General features: G+C 37.7%; 1 protein-coding gene across 11 annotated transcripts in view; it reads left to right on the top strand.

Annotated features, from left to right (window-relative positions):
* Positions 1-23170, top strand: part of MYO3B (myosin IIIB) — a 213454-nt gene that overhangs the window by 64720 nt on the left and 125564 nt on the right. For 10 of the 11 annotated variants that reach the window (XR_008236070.1, XR_008236069.1, XM_052793190.1 and 7 more), the window contains one exon: positions 14439-14504. The exons of the other annotated variant lie outside the window; for it this stretch is intronic. Coding sequence is in view for 8 of the 10 variants with exons in the window: in XM_052793190.1 (XP_052649150.1) it covers positions 14439-14504 (66 nt within the window). In the remaining 2 variants the exon portion in view is untranslated. The remainder of the gene's footprint in view (positions 1-14438; positions 14505-23170) is intronic. 11 annotated transcript variants of the gene reach the window in all.

The raw sequence follows: 23170 nt of genomic DNA, 5'->3' as shown, positions 1-23170 counted from the left end.
GAGGTAAAAGGGGGGGCTGCAAAAAAGTTGCTTTATTTTTTTAAGTCTGGAACACTATCTCAGGTTAAAGCCACATCAGTTGGCAACCTAGAAATGCATGTATAAATTTGTGTTCCTAAAGCTTGCATTTTTGTACCTGTGTCAAACACTTCCTTTTTTTTGCGTACATCTTACCCATAGGTTGCCGCACAGGCAAAATACACACTTATGTTCTGAGAGTTATTGCGCATTCCGCTTATGATTTTGCAGGGCGGTTGGTGTGCAGGCAACTTGCCATACTTATACCTTATAGTACAAGTTAGAACTTGATGTTTGAAGGAAAATAATAAAATTATGTTCTTGTTTGGAGTGCAGTCCTGAAGAAGTGAAACTGCATTTCAAGCAATTAGCCCTGTGGGTTTCCAAAACATACATTATAGCCTATGGTTAATGTTGGAGTTCAGTAGCCCACATCACTTATAATGAATTGAGCCAAGTAAATTAAATTAGGGTTTTGCATGAAAAAAGATAATCCCTTCACATAGTTTGGTATTGCAGAGAGAATAAGGCACCTCATACATTTCACGGTACCAGAGACTTTCATGGGATGTAATTGAAAAACAGATGCCTTTCTCAGAAATAGAATATTGATGTTCATATTTGTTAAGAAATTAGTTCACTGACTGATAGAAGCAGAAAAAGAAAGACGAACTTTTTAGATACTAGTCACATTCTAGCAAGATTGTAATTATCCTTGGGATTGTAATGAATGTGCGTTGATTATTTTATTTTTGTAATAAAAAGTCACCAAATGCCTATGTGCTTTGCCCTCTGAAGTAATTTCCAGAAATATGCAATAACAGGTAATTACACTATTTGCAAACATATTTGGTGAAAAGGAGCTGTGCTTTGAAAGGTATTGATTTGCTTGTTACAGTTATCATTTTGATTAATGTTAAAATTCTAAGCAGTATATTTAACCATTACTCATGATTAGTGCAGTAATAATGCACTACGCATATCTATATATTTAATGTTAACAATTAGTGTCATATTTCTTTTCTATCACAGGTGTAATCATAAGTTAGAACTCATAAAAATTTTAAAGAAATATTTATTGGAGTAGACATTGGTTATAAATCTTTATAACTGCAGTATTCAGGGAGTTAACAATTATTTCAGTGGGTTTATTTTATGATAATGAAAGACCATTTAGATTACAGTTGTATAGCATCTTCTCTCAAGGTTCCTCCAGGAGGTGCAAGTTTTCACTACTGTTGTGAGGCCAGGAAAACCTCCCAGGCAAGACAACAAATACTGCATTCTGTGCAGAGAGACCACATTTTACATATGAACAAACTGAAATGTAGTGAGATTAAATGACTGTGCGATACTAGGTTCACAAAGGTTGCAGTAGCGTTATTTCAAGAAATAGCAGGCAGGGAATGAAGAAGAAGAGAAGAAGAGGAGGAATAAAGTGGTAAATAATGATGAAGGCATGCTGAATTGGTCTGTAAGTCGGTTCTGTGATAGCATCAGTATTTATATGGAGCTAAATGTGATCTTGGGCATGTAGGGAAACAAAGCAAAGGCCATGTTCAAGGGGTGGGTTTCAAAGCGCTGACTTTGATGATAACTTAAAAATCCTTCTTGAAAATAGACTGAAAATGAATTCACAGTGTGAAGACCTGAGTGGATAAAGCCCTGAGAAACCTGACCTGAACTCATAGCTGACCCTGCTTTGAACAGGAAGTTGGAGTAGAGACCTCCTGAGGTCCTTTCCAGCCTGCATTAGACTGTGCTGTGGTAAAGAGGTTCACTTCATCCATGCAGGTTTATAAAGGGGAATTCAAATAGTAAACAGGATAATTCACTTCCCCAGTCTGAATGAGACAATCGCTGGACTAATTTGCCGGTGTTGTTAGTAACCCTTCAAAAATAGCATTGAAGGCATACAAAAGGTATAAAACTAGGTTAGAAGACTGAAAAAGAAGCTGGTAAAGCTGATCAAAACCAAGTGAATTTTCCAGGAGAGGTGTAATTATTTTTAACAAGCACTATGTTTGTTTTATTGAAAAAGACTGTCAATATTTTTATAGTATATCCAAAAGAAAGTTAGAGGCAACTTGAGCTTAGCCCTGATTATCTCTAGGGGTATAAGGTATTTAAGAATGGCATTTTAATCTACTTGGCAAATGAATTATGAGATCCAGTGACTGAAAGTTGTATTTACAAAAAAAAGTTAAAAGATACATCTATGGGAACAGGGGAAGCAACTCTTGTGCTTTTGGAAAGGGAGCACTTAAGTTTTTTGCTGTGCAAACCTTGCTTCAGTAGCCTGGGGGGGCAGGGGAAAGGAACATTCGTCCTCTTGAGAGAGTTGGTATCTGCTTTGGCATCCAGCACCACAGTCTCTGAGAATGTTAGGAAAAAAATTATAGTAACAGCTTTCATCTTTCTACCTGGGTGACTGAAGTGATTTGACTTTATGCAGTTCAGTTTGCTTAAATTAGCTAAATTGTAACTTCTAGGTTTCTCCATTCACAGGATAGATCATTTCAGATTCCCTCTTATCAGACTGTTCACATATTAGAACAAGTGCTGGGTAAAGATGTTCTGAATTACAATAAGATAGCTTTATTGGGGCAAGTTGATGATCCATGATCTGTTGCCAGCATGCAAACGCGTCAGACTTTTACAGGCAGCATCTGCTTGAACTGTCTGGGGAAACAAAAAGAACAGAAAACATCTTACATTGGAACAAAAATGGAGATCTCACTTGATGGAAGCCTAATTTTCTTCTATGTTTAGCCATTCTACGAGTTATTTAAAATCTAGTGCTGATGTCATGTCAACATGTATATAATCACCTCTTAGTTCCTCATAATTAATTACTGAGAGGAAATACAGGAAAGAAGGAAGAATTGTGTTCCATATTATACCCTGTATTTTTATTGGTGTAAGTATATTTTACTTCTCAGCTAGTTTATTTTAAAGGTTTGGGGGGGGGGTTGTTTGTTTGTTTGTTTTTTAATTTCATTGTTTCTTTCATTGAATATTCACATCTTGCAGAACCTATTACGACTTTTTAAAGGCTCGACAGATGCAGACAGTGCCCACCCAACTCAAACATACAGTAAACGCTCTTTGTGAGAGCTCCCTTTGAGGAATGTTTAACTTCTTGGTCTATTCAGTTGGGAGGATCTCAGTAGACCTGTGTCAGAACTCTGCACTCCAGAAAAAGCAGGGAAGACATGACTGTACACTTTTATTGTTGTTAGGTGCCAGAAAATTTCAGTCTTTCCAAAAGGACACAAATGCATTTTTTCCCAGATTTGTTGAGGAAATAGAGTGCTTGCTTGTTGATACCACCTGACGTTATTTGGAACATAAATAGCTAATGTTTTTGAATGTTTTAAAGGTAAAACAGTGCTATGATTCAGATTCTCATTCAGTGTCTTAATACTTACTATGGAAAAAGACAGCTAAAAGACATTTGTGTATCCTCAACACTTACTGCCGTTGCATTCTATACATTGTTTATGCCATGGTTCTGATTGATGCCCACAAAAGATGAAATCCTTTCCCAATGGCAAAAATTTAATGATTTTCAGGGCATTCAAATTTCACCTGAAGTTTTGCTTTTTGCTTTAACAACATTCTTTTCTCATAGCTGCCTCTTTATTCTAATGTATTCCTTCTACATTACTCCACCAGCAGCAACTTTACAGTTTTTGCCCACTCCTGGATATGCAGACTATCACATGGCAGTGTGCCTTCTGTGGTAAACACAATCTGTCTTCAAAACATACTTTTTTTTTAGAAGTCTGTATTGCATTTCAGTTTCCTAGATTATATCCTTGGTTATTGTCTTGTTTCATCTCCCCATGCCAAATGTCAATGCTGTCTTACCCACACAGAATGATTTATGTCAGCTGTTTTCTTTCTTCCATGTTTCATTACTCTCCTACTTTAAATATTTTAATTATCTCTCTGCTAACCTTCTTGCTTTCTCACTTCTGTCCTCTTTGGTCTTCTCTAAGTGAATGGTGCTTATGAGATTGTGTTTGGGTTTTTTTTTTTTTGAGAGAATACACTATTTTTGCCTTTGGGGATTTTGGTTTGCTTGTCTTCATCTTCTTTTTGCCTCTCATTTTTACTTTTTGCCTCTCATTTTTACTTTTTGCCTCTCATTTTTACTTTTCTAACTTCGTTATTCCTTTGATATTCTTCCCAGTCGTGGCAATGTCATGTCTTTCCTTTTGCCAAGATATTGCCTCCTATATCCAGAACACTCCCTTGTCCTATGTCTGTCATTTACCATTGCTCCTTTCAACTCTTCTTTTTCTCTGGATGTGTTAACTTATCCAGGAGATGCTTCTTTGCAAAGCTTACCCTAGAATATTCAACATGAGGTGTTGGTTAAACCTTGCATTCAAAAAAAAAAAAAAAATCCCTCCTGATTTTCACATGTTCCATGATGTTTTAATATTTCAGCTTTGTAGGGGTTTTTTTGTTTCTCATTGCATCACTAATTGCTCTGTTACACATTACTTGCACTGTTAGTGTTTCTTGACTTTAACTACCTTCATCCTTTCCTAGATTCCCTAGCTTATGTGAGTCAATATTTTTCCCAGGGTGTTTTCCACAGTCTGCCCAATTGTTTCAAGAGACGCATGAGTTTTAAGTTAGCATCATAGAAGCTTATTGGGATATGGTCTTATTGATATTATTGTCATTTAGTTCTGCATAAGAGAGGGTTTATTTGAATTGCTGTCACGGGACTTTTTTTATAATTAATAAATTCTTCATGTTTATTGTACTGTGTTTATTAGTCTTCACTCTGTCATACAATTTTTTTAAAAGCAGCCAAAAATTCAAGTGTTTTAGAATAAAGCTTATTGGATGGAATAGGAGAGGGAACAAATAAATTCCATTCTACATACAGTCATCATGCTCAGAAGGCATATTACCTTAAATGATAATTCCTTTTTTAAAAAATGGTAGCCTTACACGTCTTGTACATTTCTTTACGCTTCAGCATTTATTCAGTCTATTACTTCAGAATTTTTATAATGATCCTCCTAATGGTCCATTGGAAATATACCACCGTTATCTAATGTATTCCCTCTATAAGTATTCATTTCTGAACCAGACTGGTAGGTCTATCAGAATAGTGTCAGTTCTTACAATGCTATGAACCAGACTAAACTGAAAACAGTAAGTAAGCTTTGAGTCATAAAGTACAAATAAAATAAAGAGTAATCCTTGTTTCCTCTTGAAAATGCAGAGTTTAAGTGCTTGCTTTTGTCAAGAGTAATGATTGAATTCCATGTTCAGTACCAGCCATATCAAGCATATGGTGATATACTTCTTTTGTGGGGTTACTGTTAGGTTTATTTGTATTTCTGTAGAGCCTCAGCTAAGAAGAGGCTCCTCTCTGTGAAATGGAAGGATAAGAAGGTATAGTCCTCTTTGAAAGTAAGAGCTAAATTAGTCAGACAAAGAAATGAAGGTAAAGAAGAAGTGCAAGTGGCAAAACCAGTTCTGTGGTTCTGTGAAGCAATTCCTCCTTTTCATGGGAGTAACGTAATGAAAACGTTTTATGCTTGTTGGAAAGAAGGCCCCCAAAAAGCACGTCTCAGCCAGCTGGAAAATCACAGGTACCCTGTGTTACCTTGTGTGTCCAGGACAATATGAAGTCTGTTGGCAGACTGACTGTGGTATGACAGGGCTTTTGCTGCTGTGTGTGTCCTGGGCAGAGGCAGGTCTCAGCAGGAGCACAGAACTGTGGGACCAGGTTCTGTGTCAGACTCCAAATTGTCTAGTTCTTCCCTTGGCAATCTTCCTCCACTTCTTAAAAGAAACAGTTTGTGGCATCCCTCTAAGTCTTCCTCTCGTTGAGCCAACTTTTAGCTTTCCAAGAGTGGATCCGCTCCACTGGGCAGTGCCTTCAGGCAGGTGGCCTACTCAGTCCTTTTAAACTGGCTGATGCATAGTGGGAGTTTGAAACACGTACAATTCAGGACATGCCTTTAGAAATTTATCTTTGGGATTTTCACTTTCAGATTTTACAGATATTTTACTTTCCCATACAAATCTACAAATATGTGGTGTAATTGCATTATTTTAATATTCCAGCTACAGAAGTATAGTGTCTAGACAACACCATGTATTTCAGTCAGGCACAGAAGTATTACTGTCCCATTTTTATTTCTTTGGCAACTGACAGTCTCCTACTTTGCAAATTCACAGAGCAATGGTTTTAATAGAAAAGCAAAATATTACATTGCAGTAAAGATGTGAACTGGTTATAAATAAAAATCTCTACTATTACTTTCTCTATTTCAGTTGCTGTTAATTTGCTAGTGCCTCTTCAGCTCTCTGAAACTTTTGTGAATAAATGAGATGACAAAGCATAATTACAATTCAGTTATGCTAAATATTTGTTTTGAAGCTTGACCACTGGAATGCAAAGCTGTACATTTTCACCTCCATCCAAAAATATTTCTGAAATAAAATACTTGTTTCTGTCTCAGTGAAGCCAGAAACTGAAACTGGAAACTGAAGAGTAAATGACAGAAATAAATGATGCCTTGTCAAGTCCTGAAAAAGGCTAATGAAACCTTGCAGCTGCCAAATCTGACTGAAACCAGTAGCCTGTGAATTGCAATGTTCAAGGGAAAAAGTCAAAGATAATCCAGATGTTCCCAGGCAGAACACTTTGCAATACTTTTTCATCCATTTTTTTTCTGTCTGTATGAACTAAAAAATTAGATGATTGAGATTTGTTTTAATACATTTTCTGAAGGTTATTATTTGACCTTCAAAATAATTTAATGTGCTTAGCACGTTATTTCTGTCCATACTCATTACTTTAAAAGTGACTTTTAATTTATCAGATATATACCATTTTGAAACACAAGATTGTTCATTTGAAGGAGGTTTCTTTAGAAGGTTTCTTTTGACAGCTTCTTTTTATTCTTCCTGAAGTGCTTTTCTTTTGGCAATGCATAAAGTGAATCTTGAATATCAAAAGGAGATTTGTGCATAATTCTGGAACTGACTACCTTTTACCATTTATTTTTGCTCATTATTATACTGGCTGATGAAATATTCTAAGCTGGAGACTTGTGAATAAATCTTGATTTAAGTGTGTTTTAAACAGGTAGTTCCTATTTTGTTCATTTGTGGATTTGTATTTGTTTTGTAGCTGAGCCCATGTCCCATTGTTAATCTACTAAGTCACCTACCTAGTGGCAGCAAAATAAATAAATAGTCACATACAATCACAGGCAAAAGGGTGTAAATGTGTATTTATGTGTTACAAGATATATAGCCATCATTCTCTTCTGAGAAAGAGTGAAAACAGATATCCAATTTGTATTTTACTAGATCAGGACCCTGTATTACAAAAAAAAAGATTTAAAAGTGGATTGGTACCCTCAACCCTTTCAAGTAATTAGGATCCTTAGGTTAGTCCCTTAGATGTATTCATCTGTTTAACTTTCAACTCAATATAAATTTATCATATGCTGTTGGATTCAGTCTAGACTTCTGTAACTGTGTATGGCCTATGGAAAATAAAGAGCATCCCTTCCAGTAAAGAGGGAAGTATCAGATAATTCTGTCTCTGTAATTAAAAGGTAGTAAAATACTTAAGCAAGAAGAATATTTTTGTTTCAGCAGTGAGGTGGTAATGTATTGTGTTCTGCTTCCTCTTAACCAATTCTTTTCCATTGGTAGGTTTTGATCTTGGTTTAAAGCAGCATATCCTTGTTAGAATTAAGGCACTTACACATTATTTGAATAGATATATACCTTTGATATTGTAGAAGATAAGAAATTGAAGTTGTATGTTAACAGTTTTGAACTAGACATTTACACAAGGAAAACAGTCCTTTCAGAGAAGAGGGAGGGGGAGTGGAAGAGGAGAAACTATTTAGAATTGAAACAGTTGTTAGCGAGAAGGTGTTTGGAGAGTGATTTGGCAGGAGCATAGTCCCCCTTCCCATCGAATCTTTTCCTAGGATGTACTGTACCCTTTGTTCTTACAGAATAACGGTACTTTTGCTGGTGCCCCCTAATTGTATAGTTAGAGTACTATGATCTGGCATTAGTTTGTTCCCTTGCCTGAGGAAGGTTTATGTAACTGTGCTGAGCCCTAAGAAGCTAAAGATGATGTGAGGAGCTACCACCTTTTCTAGCTGTCTCATATGCTGTGATTTGGTACATACGGTCTCAACAAATGGTTCATGCCTTGTAGGCTGGATAGGCATGGGAAAGCCTTGCTTATAGATCTGGTTAAGAAGATTTAAGGGAGATTGGTGCCCAGTATGGTCAAGACTTGCACAATTCTAGGTGTTCTAAGGAAAGGATGTTCAATTTTCCTTGGAACACCCTAGATCAACTCAGTGGGCAGGCAATTGCTTTAGACCTGGAGGCATTTTGCCCAGATCCTGTGCTTCTGACATTGCTTCCAGTTTTGTTGTAGATACTGTATTCTTTCTGATCTTCTTGTCTCTTGAGGCAGTGTGCTGCTGTGGTTCCCAACCACGGAGGCTTCATGCAGCAGCATTCAGATTGATGACAGCTTTCCACTGACCTAAAAAGCAACTTCAAAGGCCTGCCTGCATATGCACAGAGGATTTTGTGCTGATTCTCCACTCCTGCAGGCACCTAAATTCTACAGTTTCTATCTTAAACTTACAGAGCTGAATACAGTACCCTGCTTCCTGCTGAGTGGACTTTGGTGGAATATATTACTGGAAGTCAGTCAAACTTGAGCAGTCTTTAGTAGGAGACAGATGAATGGTAGAGTGTTTAGGATCTGAATTTTTGATTCAGATAAGTGGAAACCTCTTGCTGATTTGAATGGGCCACAAACAGAGTGCATTAGGAAATCCTCTGAGCCCTGTTGAGAATTGCCTGGTTATGTTTGGAGGATTAACCAAGGTGGGGATGCTCTGGAGTGGTAGGACTTTAAACTTGTATGAGAATTTATCAGGTATTAATTAATGTCAATTATTCACATATTTTAATAGAAACCATTTGTTTTACATAACCTTTTGTAGGGAAATCTCATTATTATGCATGGTTGACTTGTGCTTTTTCTATGGCTGTTTCTCTTAGGTTTTTGAAATATGCATGAATGGTTTAATTTCATCTAAAAACTGCCGATGTATAAACCTAAGCAACTGTCAACGAACTATTGTCTCTTAAGTCTGCTAGAAAAATAATTCACACCATGCGTGTGTGGGGCTGTGATTGCCAGAGCCTGTTCATGGTGACAGGTGTTGGATATTCATCTGCTAATTTCTCATTAGAAACAATGTGGTACGCCGACGATACAGTTTGGTCATTGGAGGCCCTGTCTTGATTTCTGTTTATAAAACGTATGGCTATGTTTACTGAAATAGTTTAAAAAATAATACATGCATTTTCAATTTTATAAAATTTGTCATAGAATTATTTTAAGATGAAAATATTTATTTTCTCATTGCTGACAAATATCTATTATCTGTGATCTGTAATTAGGCTCACAGCTTAACGTAAAGGACAAGTGGTGCTCGCCGAGCTGCATCATTGGCCTTATTGTGGTAAAATGACTGATTTTGTTTTACCAGCTGTGACTTTGGAGGCAGGCTGAATGACAGGGAACACATAAAGCTCAACAGATTAAAATATTTTCAGCACATAACTTTGTCTACATCATTCAGAATTCAGCAGCAGTTCTTGCTTGATAAGCTTGCTAACGTCTTCATGTTCTAAGGAACATTGTGCTCCTGTATGGGGTGTCTTGTACAGACTCGGTCCTGCAGTCCTCACTGAAGCAAAACTCCCAGTGAAAAACAGTATTAGTATGACCGTGGAAAGCACTGAATACAAGGGTAGAACAACTCCTCACAAGAGCAATATATCTGCCTAAGGAAATAGAGCATGTAGTTCTGTGACTAATTATGAATTATAGAAAGAACTAAAGGAAAAAAGACACAAAGTTGGGAAATAAATTGTTGATTACTCATCTTGCATCAAAAGAGGACATTTTCAAAAGACAAGCCCAATTATACCCGCTTTTTGCAATAATATTCATATCTACTTCTCACCATTTCCATCACTTTATAGTAGAAAGTAAGACTATATTGTCCTTCAGCTTCTTACATATGTGGCAAGGATGACTGAAAGGTTGCATGCAGAGCATTCTAATTTTATATGAAGAGTAGAGTAAGTTATGTCAGCAAGTTAACAAGAGGTAGCTTTCTAGTTTTTCTATGAATGTGTTCTGAGTACTGCAGAAACAGCCAGATGTTGGTGAAATGCAGTGATACAAGTATACAAAAGCCATAGGACTCCATGTGTTGGATTTAATATAGTCTGGAATCGCAAATGGCCCTAGTTTGATCTTTGAGCTGAAGTGGTGAGGCAAGTGTTGCTTCTCCGTGGTTTAGCACCTGATAATGTATGAGTTGCTTTAACTTTTCTCTTTAATGCGATATGAATTGCAGATATCTTAATGGATTATTAATTTCAAACTGTAAAAGACTTAGTGTGCTCACAAAAAAGCTTGAAGTGAGTTACCCTTGCATATCCGGCTGTTTTTGTTACGCTAGAACTTGAATTTGAGTTCTTACTGCAGAAATCCACCTCTGGAGTGCCATGGAAGCAATGGTGTTTTCTGCTGTCACCATGAAACAGTTTAGTGGTGTCCTAGGCAAAGTGAAGGTAGGAAGCTGACCCTCTTATGCCTCTTTCTGGAAATCCTTTATAGATATGATGCCAGAAAAGGGTGAGCTGATTTTGTACTTAGTAGTTAAGTAACACCTTTCATCAAGGGGAACCAAGGTACTTTACAGATGCTAATGAATTAAGGTTCTAGTCATGTTTATCAGCTCAATTTTATAGACGGGGTACCTGAAGCATCAATTTGGTGACGTAAGTACAGAGGATCACTAGTTCTTTTTACTACAAAGGTACTAAGAATAACATAGTATCTTCTGTTAACAAATACAAAAGTATCAAGCTCAAGAAAACATCTGTAGAGTTATAGATTCCTTGGTTGTGTTGATTGGTACATGGCGCGCTCAGCCACCTCCAAGAGAGTAGCTATCAGCGAGAGCTTAGCAGCTTAGTAATTTGTTGGACAAAACATGTTCTGTGTGGTTAAAAATATGACTTTCTCCATTAATCATTAACCCGCAAATGACTAAATATATTTCCTGAATGACATCTGCTCTGCTGGTCTGTTCTTCCATGATGAAATTGCACCTGTTTCCATCATAACATCGGCGACTAATGTAAGTATCTCTCTGTCTTTTTTTCAAGAAGTTCCTTGTGAGATCATTGATAGAGCCTCCAAACCACATGATTTTTGTAAGCACCGTTGTTACCGCAATGGAAAGACTTAAAGAACAGCATGAACGGAAAAGACAAAACTACGTATTTCATGAATAGTAACTGAGCTTTGAAAAAGCAAATTACCTTGTGGTGAAATTCAAAATTTCACAGCAAATATTCAGTAGGCAGCGCTGGTATAATTCTAAAAATAAATACACTGTACTTCACAGTGCAATAAAAGTTGGTCTTATCAGAATCCAAATTGTCAGATAGAGTACTATTCCTGCAAAATAAAGACTAAAAACATATACTAACTTCAGCTGGCTGTCCCTTAAAGCTGTTTGCAGAGTTCATGCATGTGGGATGTGTGGACTGCTAACCATTTTCATTATAGAGAAAGAGGTTTTAAAGTTTACCTTTCTTTGATACAGGTTTTTTTTCTGGGAGTACATTTAGAAGAACTTTTCAACATTTTTTATAGGCTTGTAAAAAATCAGATTCTGTATGGGCATGAACATATGAGCCTGGTAAATGGAAGACAACCCTGAAACATTATTGTCATTGAAAGTAACCAATCATGTTTTTTTCCTAATGATAAATTTGATAAGTGATGCACATCTTGGACATTCTGAATTTCTTCACTTCATGAAGAAAATTGTGTTCCCTGAGACTTCTGTAACAAAAGAGAAAAGTAATAACATATTAATCTCAGAAAACGTGTCAGCCTGCAGTGAAATTAGATGACTGCATTTGTTTTGAATAGATACAGATGAACAAAAATGGTCCATCTATTACAAAGCCACATTGTAATATTTTTTTTAAACCATTTGGTTTGGATTTTTGAGGGTAACTGTTAAATGCAACTACTCTTTAAATGAATATGCATGAAAAACTCAAGACTACTAAGGAGATCAGCACTAATTTATGTTGTTTATTCTGTTTACCTTTTTGTTTTGTGAGATGTTTCCAAGCAGTGTCTTGCTGTGGAATGTGGCTCCAGTATAAACGAGGTGATTCATGATACAATCCAGAATATTAGTGAGTGTTTCTGTTGCAGAATAAGTCTTATTGTAATCTTTTTTTTCCTGCCAGTTCAGTAATATGTGACCCTTTGCACTGAGCCCTCAAATGCAGCAAAAGGCAAATCATTAAGGTTTCACAAAACACAAGTTTAATTTAAATGTTAAATAGACTTCAGTACTTACCAAATCTTAAGTTGCAGAAGAAACCTCTGGAAGATAACAGTATAATATGTGATTCGTGAACACTTCCTGCTATAGGTTGGTCCACTTAAATTTGAGCCACTTAAAATTTGGTCCACTTAATATGAGCTATAGGCCTTGCTCTGTATGTTTATGTAATTTAACTGTATGTATTGGCTTTGTGTGGCAAGGTTTTGGTAGTGGGGGGGGGGTTACAGGGGTGGCTTCTGTAAGAAGCTGCTGGAAGCTTCCCCTGTGTTTGAGAGAGCCAATACCAGCTGGCTCTAAGACGGATCCGCCGCCAGCCAAGGCCAAGCCAATCAGCGATAGTGGTAACGCCTCTGTGATAACATTTTTAAGAAGGAAAAAAAAGTTGGGACAGACGGAAACGGCAGCCGGAGAGAGGAGTGAGAACATGTAAAAGAAACAACCCTGCGGACACCAAGGTCAGTGAAGAAGGAGGGGGAGGAGGTGCTCCAGGCGCCGGAGCAGAGATTCCCCTGCAACCCGTGGTGAAGACCATGGTGAGGCAGGCTGTCCCCCTGCAGTCCATGGAGGTCCACGGTGGAGCAGATATCCACCTGCAGCCCGTGGAGGACCCCACGCCGGAGCAGGTGGGTTCCCAAAGGAGGCTGTGACCCCGTGGGAACCCTGCGCTGGAGCAGGCTCCTGGCAGGACCTGCGGATCTGTGGAGAGAGGAGCCCATGGAGCAGGTTTTCTGGCAGGACTTGTGACCCCGTGGGGGACCCACGCTGGAGCAGTGTGCTCCTGAAGGACTGCATGCCATGGAAAGGACCCATGCTGGAGCAGTTCGTGAAGAACTGCAGCCCGTGGGAATGACCCATGTTGGAGAAGTTCGTGGAGGACTGTCTCCCGTGGGTGGGACCCCACGCTGGAGCAGGGGAAGATTGTGATGAGTCCTTCCCCTGAGGAGGATGAAGCGGCAGAAAATAACGTGTGATGAACTGACCGTAAACCCCATTCCCCGTCCCCCTGTGCCGCTGGGGGGGTTGGTAGAGAATCCGGGAGTGAAGTTGTGCCTGGGAAGAAGGGAGGGGTGGAGGGAAGGTGTTCTGAGATTTGGTTTTATTTCTCATTACCCTACTCTGGTTGATTTGTAATAAATTGAGTTAATTTTCCCCAAGCTGAGTCTGTTTTGCCCATGACGGTAATTGGTGAGTGATCTCTCCTGTCCTTATCTTGACCCACAAGCTCTTTGTTACATTTTCTCTCCCCTGTCCAGTTGAGGAGGGGGAGTGATAGAACGGCTTTGGTGGGCACTTGGCACCCAGCCAGGGTCAACCCACCACACTGTAACAGTAACAATCAGAAAGGAAAGTAATTACAGGCCAGCTAACATGGAACCTATCAGAGTTTAAAAGATTGATCTTATGGAAGGCTGTCTTACTATGTAATATAAAAATACTGTCTGCTAAATGTCACTTTAAAAATAACATCTATTTTTAAAGTGTCATCCAAACTGAATACAAATTTAAATCTGGACTAAGATCCTACAGGTTGTTGACAGTTTGGTGGTTCTTTTTTGATCAGAGTCAGTGATCTAGGATAAAGGGCTAAAATGGTGAGATGGCTAGGTTAATATTCCAGTTTCAGTTGATCCTTCCTGAGTCAGGCTGAATTGAAAGCAAAATATTGGGAAGCACACAGTGAGCTATACTGACTACCAACTTCAAAGGTATTGACATAAAAGGAGAAGGACATGAAAAGAGGAGAACTGTCAGTGAATAACCAGCAGCAAGAAAAACCCAACAGGCATCTGAAGGGGACACAGACAATTTGAGCATTACTTTCTCAATCATCATTTTCTCCCTAGTGGAACCAGTATCATCTCTGTTGACTCTCTGTGAATAATTCCAGCAAACATTAATATTTTAAACCCCAAAACTTTGTATTTTTTTCAGAAATCCTCCTCCTACTTTGCTACATCCTGAAAAATGGTGCAGAGGATTCAACCATTTCATTTCACAGTGAGTTTTATTTTCCTTTAAAAACAGCTTATTCAGCAAGGCCTACGTGTGTCAATCTGAAAACAGAATCTGTCTATGGAGTTGTTGCTTTTGCAGGTTTTTAACTTCAGTTTTCTTTTCATAGACTCTAGACTATGCTTCACTTTTTGAAAGCTATACAGCAGTTTGATCTTCTCATGTAATTTGCTTCACAGCTTCTCTGAACTCCTCAGTTGATTTGCTTCTTGACTTTGATGGACCTGGGACAGGTTTATATATATACCTGATTTCCTTGACGGTTTTGCAGTGAAATTTTGTGTCAAGAAGAAAAAAGTGTTAGTGAAAATGACTGCTGGTCAATATAAAATAAGAATTTGAAAGACAAGAAAGAAAAGAGTTACCTTTTACCACTTTGCTAATACTCGGTAGGTTGTATACCCAATATATGTAATTGAGCACCAGTTACGCTCTTCCAGTGGAGGTAGTAGAATTACATTCCTCCAGAGCAGATTGACCTTAGTTCTGTTTCTCCATAATGCATGTCCTTGTTTGCACAGTAGTGCACATTGTGATCTATAGCAGAATCAGTGTTTAATTACAAAAGACACTGGGTAGTGGATGAATTCCATTCTATTATAGAGAAACATTTTTACAGTATTTATGCTCTGTAGCCTATATTCTGGGGGACTCTAGCACTTCTGGGTTATATTCCACTTGTGCTTTAGAGAGTCAGTGCAGCTGGTAAATAAGATTACATTCCTTTCTCAGAAACATTGTGCATTAACCTTCAACATAGTTATACAGGTTTTTCTTACTTGGTATCTTCCTTTTTAGAAGTCCCTGCTGAGCTTGAGAACAATACAAAAAACTAAACATTTCTTAATGTTTGTTCAGTCCTTTAGTTCAGCATGCACTGTTCCTAAAAGAAGTCAAATGTTAGTACTTTATGGCTATACTTGTTTTTAATCTTGTCCTTTGGGTTTTTGATATCTTCATGGTGTATATTTTTAATCACGTTGATTTTTAATTACTTTTGCTTAATTACTTCCTCTCACCAGCAACATCTGCAGGTTCTCAAATCTTGCTTTTCATTTTTACAGTAATATGCACAATGAAGTAGGGAAGTATGCTCATATGCAGTCTCTTAACATGGAGAAATGCAACAATTGTAATAAATATGCTGGGTTTATAGCTACCTTTAAGAGAACACTGAAATGGAATTCTCTGTGACATTGCTTCATTCTTGGGCATGTGTTGGTGAAATTGTTATGATGCAGAGGTTACAAGATGTTTTTATGGAGGCTTGGATTTACATTAGTGGATTTTCTAAAAAAAATTAAATAATGAAACACTGGATCATACAACTGCAAACCTTTTAACTATTACTGATAATTGGCTCATTTATATGCATTAGTTATGCATTTGTTGATGCCCACCTTGTGACAGCTTAGTTATGATAAATTAAAAGCAGTGATTGTATAAACTCCATACTGCCTTTTATCCATATGTTAGGACCTTGCCTAATGTTTCTGTCACCCTTGTGATGAGTGGCTAGCTTTCGAATAATTTCATTATCTATCTCCTTCCTGATGGCCAACATAATTTGCATAACAAGCTTATCTGGTTCAAGTTGTGGGCCAGACCTGTGTACTGACAAAAACCGAGCATGCAGCTTTGGCTAAGCATACTTTTGACTTCAGTTCTGTTTACACAATAATTTTATTTATGCCAAGATTGCCAAACCTGGTCATTGTAGCTTTTTTCACCCCACATTCTCATCCCTTGAAATGCCACTGTCTCAAGAGGCATTTTTGTTGTAAGTGTTCTCGCATGTATTATAGTGACTTACAATATGCCTGAGCTGCAAGTTTCAATGTACTTTTGTAGGTAACTCTTTAAACTGTTAAAATAGTAATAATGTATTTTTCAGAAATGAAGTCTGTATTTTTAACTATGATTCTGCTGCCCCAAGAGATATGATTTTGCAGGAGCATTTTAAAGTCAGGTACATATTTACAAAATCTGAATGGAGAAAGGGTCAAGATAGTTCTTAGCTTGGTGAATTTATGTTTCTATTCCCAGCATTGTTGACCTTGACTTGACATGAAGACTGTATTGTGTTGTCCTCATAAGGATTTTTACAATGAGATAGCTAATCTAAGTTAGATACTTTGTTTTAAAAAAATACAGACAAGACACAATTTCAGCCAAGTCATCTCTGGCAGCAGCCTAATTTTGTATTTGGTATCTACTGAGATACACGCAGCACGTACATACTTGTTGAAGGTCAGTAAAATTCTGTGTATGCCTGTTTATCTGTACTACTGTAATTGTCCATGAAGAACTTGGCTGCTCTGCTCATAATGTGAGAAAATTAATTATCTGTTTATTTTATCTACATATTAATAGGGTTTACCATTCCTATAAGGCCATGTAAACAACCACATCAGTTGTTGGAGGATTGGCTCCTAAAAGTAATATACTTTTACCTATGTTTATTTCTATGCTGAAATAAAATAGAAGTCATGCCCATGAATGTTTATGAAGCTTTTTTTTTTTTTGATAGCTACAGCATAGATGACATTGATCTCTGAAGATAACAATTTGTGTCCACCACTATTTTAGACACAGGGCTTCAGAAGTCATTCATAAAATAATAGAGGCTATATTTTAAAATGAATAAAAAAAAATACCTATTCACTGAAATTATCTCACATACTGCAAATAATTTTTTTGGCAGTTTAAGCCTTGACTGATCTCCAGGGGTAGATAGAAGAGTTAATATGTTCTTGGAGCAGAAGGATACAATAACCTTTATTTACATTACATCACAAAATGGTAATTTTAATTAAAATGAGCAATGGTATCTCCAGGGACAGACATTCTCCTTTTAAATTTATTTAACCAATGATTAGCTATTATGGTTCTTTGAATTAATTAGTCATTCTTGAGCTGGAGGGAATTAAAGAATTAAGAAATTCAGGAAGTACTAAAGTCAAAATGTGAAGTTACAGGATTTATGGTCACATTTATCACTAGAAAGTAACTTTTATTTTAGCAATGACATTGCAAATACAATACAAATATAATTTTTAGTCTTGATAAACTCAATTTTTTTGTACTCAATTTAAACACAGCCTTGCAAGCTGAATTTCAGTGATGAGTCTACATTCAGAGTTATTCAATTAATAGATCATCAAGATTATATAGGTTTTAAGTGCTCCATTTAGATTTAACTTCTCTGAATGCAGATCAAATTTTTTCACAATTTAAGCAATTGTTTAGTGACATTCTGTTCATGTTACATAAAGAATATTTTACTGTTTCTGTCACTGAGAACATGATATGTGTTTGACATAACTCATTAATTTCATAGTGTCTAAGAAGACAAAGAGGTTAGCAAATGTCAGAAATACAGATTGTGATGTGTAAGGTTATCACCAAATCTGTAAGTTTTCGCATTTTATTCATTGATGTAGACTCTGAGAACCTGTCTACAGATGAACTTGAAATACTAAATTGTGGTACCTGACAAAAGATCTCCACCACTTTTGAGTATTGCATGAGATGTTTTTATACAGATGAATGGGCATATATAATGGATACAATGATCTTCAGCTTTCTAATGAGCAGTTGTAGTAAAAACCTGCAATTTTAGGTACAGGTGAGAAATTCCCATGCAGGTTTGAAGTTCTGACCCTGTAAAGAATCGTGCTAGATTTTACAAATGTCATAGTATCAAGATCTTTCATTCAGTGAAGTATACTGTTGAGTTCCTTACCATTAGCGATAAGCACTCATTCTTCCTGTGGTTTCCATGGTTTGTGGGTTTATTGGCTTGCTATTCTCAATTGTAAACACTAACAGTAGTAAGTATAGTGCAGTGAGAAAGATATGTATCCATGGTGGAGTGGCAAGTCTATTTGGGAAACATTAGCAGTTCTAGGATGCTGCATAGAAGATTATAGTATCAGAGAGAGCACGTGAAATAATTGTCTGATGAGACAAAATTTCCTTACTCCCTTCTTCAAGCTCTATTGTCATTAAATGCCAGTATTTCCGTTTCTCAAGTAGTCTCTGCCTATTGCTTTTTCACTGGGATGTTTTTTAAGCTTAATTCAAAGCTTAGATGCTTCTGGAGCTCTAACGTTATTACCATTTTTTGGAAGGAAAGCCTTTTGTGATAGCTAATGTTTGCCATCTATGTCTCTGCTTTACTTGAAAGGAAATGTAAAGGCAGGATGTTACCACCTGTTGTTACTACATGGTTTTCACTCCCATAATATTTGGTAAAAGTGAAGGCTGAGCATGGCGGAAGACTGAGGACAGTAAGACAGAAGTCGTAGGCATGAACACTAAGATGCAGGGTGGGAAGGAAGGAAGATGGCAGGAGCGAAGAGAAGTGAAATATGTCTGTGCTGATCTTGTAGTAGTTTGTTTTTAGGGGCGGACTTACTCCTTCCAGTTAAATTATTCTAGTTCTCGAAGAAAGGATGTGTTCTAGATGATCCAGGTTTGTTTGGAATGCATTTTTGGTGGTAGGAAAGGCAGAAGCATGGAAATAGGAAAGCAGTAAAAATTGGAGTTGCAAAAAATATAAAACAAATAATAATCCACCATTTCTGCCTGATAATAGTACCTTTGCACCAGACTGATGAAGCAACAGTAGAATAGTAATGCTTTATTCCTGTCAGTAGATTTTTAAGTCATCTGTACTTGTAGAATAGAGACAAGAGTTCAGTTCCTTCTTTTACAACTGAAGAAACTGAGACAAAGGGAATCTTTCTCAAAGTCACTCAATAATCAAGAGCAGAGCTGGGAATGAAGCAGTCCAGCATACTTTTAGATTAGGGGAAGCTCCAGGAAGCACAGACACGCCTGCTGTCCTTCTGTGGGCCACAGGGTACAGGTCAGGTCTGGCACACAGTAATGGGAAGAATGTTGTTAGTGCCTGTGGACTCCCAACTAGTAGAACTAACCTGATCTCAGCTGCCCAGGTGTTTGTGAATTACTTCAGATGAAGACATCATAGCATGGCTGCATTTGGGGTTTCACAGCAGAGGGCATCGAGCAGTCAGCTTAATGGTGTGTGAGTGAGTAACTTCCCAGCTGCTCTGTGATTATGGTATAGTGGATCTACAATTGCCTTTTTAGTGGCTGTCCTTACTTACTGGAAGATAGGAAAGAACGCACTAAACACCAAGGGAGAGAAAAATATCTCTGTCCTTAGCTGCCTTTCCAGCTATGGCATAACATGTGAAAGAAATAGTCAGTAGCAGACTATGCTTTCCTTATCTCTTACCTTCTGCCTCAAATCAGGGTCTGCTGTAGTGTCAAAGGGGGATGGATACCTAAAGGGAGAACGTTTGGTACAAATGCAAAACATACTGTTTCTAATAAAAAGCTTCAGTTGTAAAAGGTTCTGAAGGCTATTTGTGTTCCTGGGTCTTCAAAGACAGGCCGAAGAAATAGAGCAGACCCATTCCCGATAAAAGGCTAGGAACCCCTCAATTTTTTCATACAATAAATAAATGTATTTGGTGTTTTTCAGATGCTCCCTAGAATTGTTCTGACTGAATTTCTGTTGTCTCTGGTAAAATTCTAAGGGTTTCAACATGAGCAAAGTCTGATCCATTCTAAGAGCTGCAAGAAGTGCCACTCCATAGCATATGCATTGTTTGTTCTCTAAAACATGTATATGAGCCAGAATAAATTGTTGTGTCTACTTAGCCCAAAGGAGGCTGGGAAACCTGTTGTAATTTTTGAAGCTTTAGAGGAGGTAAAGCTATTTACTACACTTAATTTTACAATTTCAGTGTGAGTGAACCTTTGTTAGGTTTCAGATGTGTGCTCTAAATTACACTGTATGGTGCTTGATGTTAAAAATTAAACTTAAAGAAGATTTATTAAGAAAACAGGTGCTGGTGACATTTCAGTGTTAGAGTATTTCTCTCATTGTTAGGGAAGATTAGTAATTTACAGCATTTGCTACCAAAAGGCAGATCAATAAAGATATAAATGTGTTCTGACTATCAGAATTTATATTATGCATGTGATGATTGAGTACTTTGTCATCAATTCAGTCTTTCATCCTGATATCTGATTGTAGCAGAAGGAACAGTAAAATCCTTGTTATTTATCATGGGATGCTGGTTCAAGACAGGAGGCGTATTTAACCTATATACATACCCTTAGTGCTCAGCATTTGCTTTTTCCAAAGGGGAAATTATATATAGTTCTGAAGATAAGGATATTTGTATCCTATATGTCCTGTTGAATTAGGACTGAAAACGGAAATGCTGTTGGCAAAGCTGTCACAGTTTTTTAGTTAATTTTTGCAAACAGGTGACCTGCAGCAGTGGGGGATGGGCAGGCCTGGGAATGGGAAGCAGGGAGGCTTCAGGGAAGCAGGCACATCCCTGCATCATTATTGCAAACTTAAGTCATTAAATGTCTTGTCTTCTCCACCTTTCTGCTCCATCTGACTGACCAGTGTCTGCCACAGCTACGTGTGGTACAGAGGTAGGAGGAACAGAGTGACGGATAGGAACGGAGCATTTTAACCACTTAAAAACAATCTCAGAGATTGTTATTTTTCCTTCCTTGACTGGAAGGTTTCTGACCAAATGTACCTGGCCTAGATGATCTTGCTTGTCAGTGTCTGCTCCTCCATTTCTCTAAGCAGGGGGGTCAACCCAGTTGGGGTCATGCTCTTGATTTCATTAATCTTCCACCTTGAAACAATCTGCTGATGGAAGGAGCCAGGAAAGTATGCGAAAGAAAAAATAAAAATCTCAGAATCTAGAGACCTCATTATCTCTGCTTGGTGAGAGGATCAAGAGAATATCACCTTACTCTTTCTCCTCTCCATCTGGGAAATCTCTGTTCTAGATTCCCCAGCAGAGCCGTCTCCACCTTTGGGGGCAAGCTGGTAACTGTTTTTTCTGAGATTGGAGGAGAGTATCTCAGCACCTCAGGATGACCTGAAGTCCTGTGCAAGACCCTGGAAAGCTCTTCTGTCCCAATAGGAGAGTCCTGGAAATATTCCTCACTGCTAGGCAGCAGGTACTGTCTAAGTAGTGAAGTATTTGGGGGGCAGGGGGAGTGGTGTAGAGTTGTGTGAGGAGCAGGTGATGGGGGAGAGCAGCCTGGTGGGCCAGGCAGTGGCAGAGAGATAGGCACTAGAGGAGTGGCAATGAGGACTTTATCTAACCGTTTGTTGAACAGATTGGAGACTTTTTATGTCTCTTGCCCAGAGGCTGAAGTGTGGATTCCCCAGCTCAAATACAGAGTCTGATATACAATCATAATTTCTTCCAAATAATAACCTATGCATCTTCTGTGCATGTAGATGATACACAGTGACTAGATGTCTAGTTGGATATTTGGTTTATGAGACAAAGTAAGTTCCAGCAATCCACTGCCAGCAGATGAGAAATCATCAGAAAATGTGGCATACACAAAATGTAATAATTGAAGAAAACAAAATACTGGAGATAGATCATAATGTAACTAATCTATAAGGGTTGGAGCTGCTTGGTTTCTTTATTTTTAAAGAAAGTACTTGTGGCCAAATAGATCATAATAGATCTGATGAAAGAGAACTTCTGAAAGAAATAACTGCTGCTGCTCTGCTTAGGTTTGTCTGCGTTAGTGAATGATGTTAGTAATTGTTTTCTATTTCTGAACACACAGGAGACTTAGACCACCATTGCAGTTCTTATGAAATCTATTTCTTTCCATTTATTCATTAGTAAATATTAGCTCATGAATGCTGATAAATATCTCTCCTTTTCAGTCATCTGATTTGCTGCTTGCAAAATGGCAGTTTACATTGTTGCGATGTAGCAATTCCAACAATGTTATCGTCCAAGTGCAAGCAGCCAGTGCATTTTTAGAGGCTGTCTCAGACGGGCCTGTGTATATGGGAGCCTGCTCTTATCCCCTGCTAATAAATGCTTCATCTTTGCCTGTAATTGTGGCAGAATGGAAATGGTGCTTAGGAGCCTGGCTGTGAGATTGCAGCAAATGGCTGCAACCTATGTTTAATGTAGTGACACTAATGAATTCTGAGAATTAATTTTCAGCTAAGAAAGCATGATAGAACATACTAGAATTTCAAATTAGGTAATGGATTGACTTTCATCAAGGCAAACATGTACAGCGTTTGTTTCCTTTTCAATCTCTACTTACTTAACCTTCCCATAATTTTAGATCCAAAAAGTAGCAGACCAAATATGATCATATTTTCATCATACGTTATATGAAACCCATCTTCTAGTAGATTTGCTAGTCAATTTGCTCAATGAAAGGCAGTCTCACTACGTTGGGTTTTTTGTTTTGTTGTTATTTTGGTTTTTTGTTTGGGGTTTTTTTCTTTGGGTTTTTTTTTCTTTGGGGTTTTTTTTCTTTGGGGTTTTTTTTCTTTGGGGGTTTTTATTTGGGTTTTTTTTGTTGTTTTAATAATTTCCATGGGCCAAACAAATTGGCTTAATTTGCAGGTGCAGCACATTTGTTAGTTTTATATGTAATTGCAGCATGGTTGATGTTTGACAGTGCCTAAGCTAACTGTCCGGATTGGTCTTAAAGGAATGCTCAAATGAGCACCTGAAGATATTTTAGTTTTCTCCATTCCTCAGAAGCAAATGTTTCAGTGATATGACTTCTTAATATGGTTTTTTACTTGC

This window comes from Harpia harpyja, chromosome 7 (assembly GCF_026419915.1).
Source record: "Harpia harpyja isolate bHarHar1 chromosome 7, bHarHar1 primary haplotype, whole genome shotgun sequence".
Taxonomy (NCBI): Eukaryota; Metazoa; Chordata; class Aves; order Accipitriformes; family Accipitridae; genus Harpia; species Harpia harpyja.
The sequence above is the reverse complement of the archived record's forward strand: the minus strand, read 5'-3'. Positions and strand labels throughout refer to the sequence as shown.